Source organism: Eurypyga helias, unplaced genomic scaffold (assembly GCF_000690775.1).
Source record: "Eurypyga helias isolate BGI_N326 unplaced genomic scaffold, ASM69077v1 scaffold40410, whole genome shotgun sequence".
Classification (NCBI taxonomy): domain Eukaryota; kingdom Metazoa; phylum Chordata; class Aves; order Eurypygiformes; family Eurypygidae; genus Eurypyga; species Eurypyga helias.
The window spans coordinates 385-4,871 of NW_010225722.1; the positions used below are offsets into that span (position 1 = coordinate 385).

Below are 4,487 nucleotides of genomic sequence, written 5' to 3' on the forward strand. Positions count from 1 at the left end.
TGTTTCCTCATTTTTCCCACTACAAACGCTCACCCCCACACTTGAGCAAAGTCCGGGGGAGCCTTGAGCAAGAAGTCTTTTCATACCTGTATCATTTTGCAGGTAACAGGGTCAAGGATTTTCCTCACCCTCATTGACCTGCCTTCTCCCCTTCTGCTTCCGCAGCCAAACGCAATGCTATTCCTGTTTTCAGGTTCCATATTCCAAGGACCTGCGTTATATCCAGACACTTTCAAACCAACAATGGCCAGACTGTGGCGAGCCCCACCCAAGTTTCATCCCGCGGAATGGGACATTGCAAATCAGATGCAGCGTGCCAGCACAGAGTCTCAGAAGTCCAGGTCCGAGCGCGTGATAGCTGAGAGCCGGAGGCTGCTGGATGAAGTAGAAAAGACAACTCAGAAAACCCAGAGCGATGTCAACAAGAAAATAGGTAAATCCCGTGTGTTCTGCAAGTGTCGAGATGTGTTATTTGAGCTGTATGTCCGAGATGGACCTAGAGGCTCAGTTGGTTGTGAATAGGAACACAGGCCAACGGCATGCGCTCTGATCTCATGGCAAGATTCAAAATATTTTGAGACAGATTCTTTATAACAAATAAATTACTTTATAACAAATAAATTACGCCACTGTGGCGTAAGTCTGTTCTTAGCCGTGTCTGAGATCTGACCCGCAGTGCTCTGGCATGTAAGATGAGCTCCTACTAATACCTGTTTGCAATGTTCCTTCTGCAGCACAGAGATGGGAAGAAATAAAATTCTGGAAGCAAGAATTAGATAACAAACTCGAACAAATTGTTCATGAGACAGAGGTACTCTTGACTCTCAAGACTAGGCTGGAGAAATCTTTGGAAAGCTGCAAAGAGCCGCTCATCATTGCCCAGAAGTGTCTCCTGAACAGGTGAGATGATTCAGGAGGAAAGCATTCAGGGAGAGGGAAAAAAAATGTAGGTAGTGAACCTTTAACCAATAATGAAAAGGCTGCAAACTAAGGGCCTGATTCCCTCTGCAGAGGAGTCGCTCTGATTTAGGTGTTCCACACTGGGGAGCCAAGGCCGTAAAGGAAAAACTTCCCATGTGGCAAGGGAAAGCCTTCAGTTTGGAAAGGTGGGCTTCGTCATCTTCTGTTAGCTGCAGGCATTTCAACCGAGTGACTGATGTGTTTTCCTCTCTTTGTTTAGGCAGAGGCGAGCTGGGATTGACTTGGTGCATGATGAGGTGGAACAGGAGCTGGTGAAGGAAGCTGAAGTCATCCAAGGGGTTATCGCTTTGCTTGGACGTACATTGGAACAAACCAAGGAGCAAATCAGGTGCAGAGGCAAAGAGCGTAACGGAACGCTGCTTAGCGGCAGAGTGGGACACCATAATCCTGAGGAGCTGTAGGCTCAGGCTGAGCACGGGCACAAAGTTCCCTTCAGTGCTAGACAGTCACAGGAGGTCAGTCCCAATTTGCACCGTTCCATCAGCAACGGTGAGGGGTTCTGTTTGTCGGAACTCCAAGTACTCACATGCAATCCCTGGTCTACTCACGATCCAGTCCTGTGCCATTAATTCCAATGGGAACTGTACTATCAGTTTATAAGGAGGCAGCTTCATGCTCTGGATCTGGGGACTTTGCAACCAACAGTTCATACATGAAGGATTCCCCAACCGCGTTGCACTACTTGACGCATGCGTGCACGTGTGTTAGGGACGCCTGGGAGTGCCAGCACTTGTTTTTTCTCCTTCTAGACTAAACCGTTCAGCAAAATACAACCTGGAAATGGATCTGAAGGACAAGTTCCGAGCTTTGATGATTGATGATTACTGTGCTGCCTTGACAAACACCACTCCTGATATCGGATACGTGCAGAATGCAGTGAAAATAGAAGGAAAGTAAGTACAAGGAGCAGGTGATAATTATACAGGTAGTTCGAGCCGTTCCACTAATAGCAAGATTGAAGTAATTTTGTGTAAGACAAACTATATCTGTCCATCCTACATCTGGTGTAGGTTGGTTTTTATCCTTCTGTCCATCACTTTGGTATCTGTGTAAGATATCCGTGAAATAAGCCACAGTAATCACGTGAACTGCAGTTTACTGCAAGTTTCTAAGGCTCACGGTTAGCCGAGGAAAGGTTTCACATATCGCTTAAACCCAGAACAGATGTGCTAATCTACCTCCTCTCCTCTCCTGTGGGGAGATTGCTGGATGGGGACACCTGAGGTGTGGAGTTGGCTTGTGACTCGGTCGTCAGCCTCTCAAAGGCGCCCCTTCGGTGTGGGTTAGTGCGAACGATGCAGGTGGAGCAGCAGCTGCCACGGACCAACAGGCTGAAGAGAGGAGCCGTACTGAGAGCGCAGCGTGTGAGACAGCCCCCACGGACACTGTTGGCTCGGCGAACACTGGCAAACGTGGGGCGCCACGTGACAGCTCTTGCCGCTAGCCCGTGGGCGTGCATTGGCAGCACGCATGACCCGGGCCACGCGCAGAACGGTGTCGGCTGCTCTTCGCAAAGGGCAGTTCCAGATTTATGTCCACCCAGTGAAACAAGGAACCCGCCGAGGAACTTCCCAAACACCTGCCTGCAAGCCACTGGGGTCCCTCTAAATCTGGGGTTACAGCTGGGTGTTGGCTTCCCCACGATTGCTCCAGCCAGGAGCTGTAAGTGACTTAGAGGGGGTGAACTGTGTGAGACAAGTGTTTGCTTTGTGTGAATCGTTTCCTGCTAGTAGTAGTAACAGCTGAATTATGTTAGTAATAACAGCTTAATTAATGAAGGGTGTTCTAAGAAATAGTGGTAATTTCCTGTTTCCCATACAACCACTTAATCCTTCATCAGGGAAAGGACAGCTATAACAAAGTGGCTCTTTACCAAATTCGTTTCCATCCTACCCTTGTCTACTTTGTTCTGAACTGTTTGCAACAGAGTTCTTGGGTTTGTATCTGTAGAATTTCCAGCACAACTGGGACGTGCAGTCCCTTGTACTGCTTTGTTCTCGGTTTTGTGGAGGAATTACAAAATTATGCAGGCACAGAGGGCCGGATGCTGCCAGTTGGTGACCTTTTACTTTGAATCTCTCTCAGCTTTGTTAGCCCCGAAGACTGGATCGATTTCTCAAACACGAACATTGAGAAGGCTGACAAGCAGAGAAACAATTCCTTGGCGCTCCGAGCGCTGATTGACGGCATCCTCTCGCAGACCGCGAATGACATGCGCAAGCAACGGGAGGTGGTGAATGTCGCGTTCAGAAGGAGGGTGGAGGAGGTCAAGGACGCCAAGCGCAAGCTAGAGACGCTCCTTGCGATGGTAAGTGGTGGGGAAGCAATGGGCTTGGGTTATCTCCCGCTTTTCTGGGAGATAAAGAATTTTACCTTTGGAGTACTGGCAACGTTTTCCTCTCCCTCTCCCCTATCCCCCCAAAAGTTATCTTAGGGTTTATTGTCTCAGCTCTGTGCACACCACTGCAGAGCTGAATTTCTGGAAGCGCTGACTCGATGTTTTACGTGTTGCTGTAGCCCTCAGTAAAGCCAGGCTTTCCCCTGTGATTTTCAGTTACGTGGGGCTCCTGCGGATGTCTCACGATTTGTGAGACAAGAGCCTAACCACCTGCGGAATCGGGGTCCATGTGCTCAGAATTTGGTACGTGAAAACCGAGTGTTACAGTTAAAAATTAATTGCTGAGCACAAGTGTGCAGTTTCACTCAGCACAGTGTCACCTGCTTTCCAATGAAGAAATTGTAATCCTGCCTGACCTTTGGAAAATATCCTTTGAAATAACAACATAATGAGCATCGCTGTGACTGCTGTTCCTTTAACCGCTGAAGATGTGGGTGACTTGACCCATCGTAAGAGACTGTGCGTAGCACTTCCTCCGGTTGGTTTGTGCAGGTGCTGGATGAGGCTGCCTTGCAGGAGAAGAACATTGCAGTCTTGCAGAAAGCCATCGCTGACAAAGAAGGGCCTGGGAAAGTGGCTCAAACCCGCCTGGAAGCAAGAAGCCGTCGCCCCAACGCGGAGCTGTGTTACGACGCGGCGCAGCACCGGCTGATGGGGGAAGTTCAGGAGATCACAAACAATATTCAAAGGCAAGTGGAAATGATGGAAGAGGGGAAAATCTGTGGTATAGATTACTGGGTTAATTTAATGAGTCAGAGTAACACTGGGGCCCAGCTATTCTCCCTGAAAGGTTGGGAACTGCTTTTCCCTTACGGACAGGACACTTCAGGGGAAGCTGCATGGATATTGTGTCTGTGCATGGATTTTTTCCCTTCCATTTTTTATTTCCCTCAGAATTCTTCCCCATGTAAAAAAAAAAACCAAATCCCAAAGTGTCCATGTCATTTCAGCTGACGCCTGCCTGTGTTTTCCCTCAGGTTAAAGGACACGCTGGCCCAGGCTGAGAGCGAGCTGAAAGGTCTGAGCCGCCGACAGCTTTCCTTGGAGGAGGAGATCCAGGTCAAGGAGAACACGCTGTACATTGACGAGGTGCTCTGCATGCAGATGA

General features: G+C 48.8%; 1 protein-coding gene across 1 annotated transcript; it reads left to right on the top strand.

Moving 5' to 3' along the window:
- Positions 1-243: 243 nt before the first annotated feature.
- TEKT1 (tektin 1) lies at positions 244-4,483 on the top strand (the record flags this gene model as incomplete). The annotated part of the gene is made up of 7 exons (XM_010150450.1): positions 244-433; positions 735-900; positions 1,181-1,309; positions 1,731-1,874; positions 3,067-3,289; positions 3,872-4,068; positions 4,357-4,483. Coding segments are annotated over exons 1-7 (1,176 nt in total), but the record flags the coding sequence as incomplete, so codon positions are not given.
- Positions 4,484-4,487: the final 4 nt, after the last annotated feature.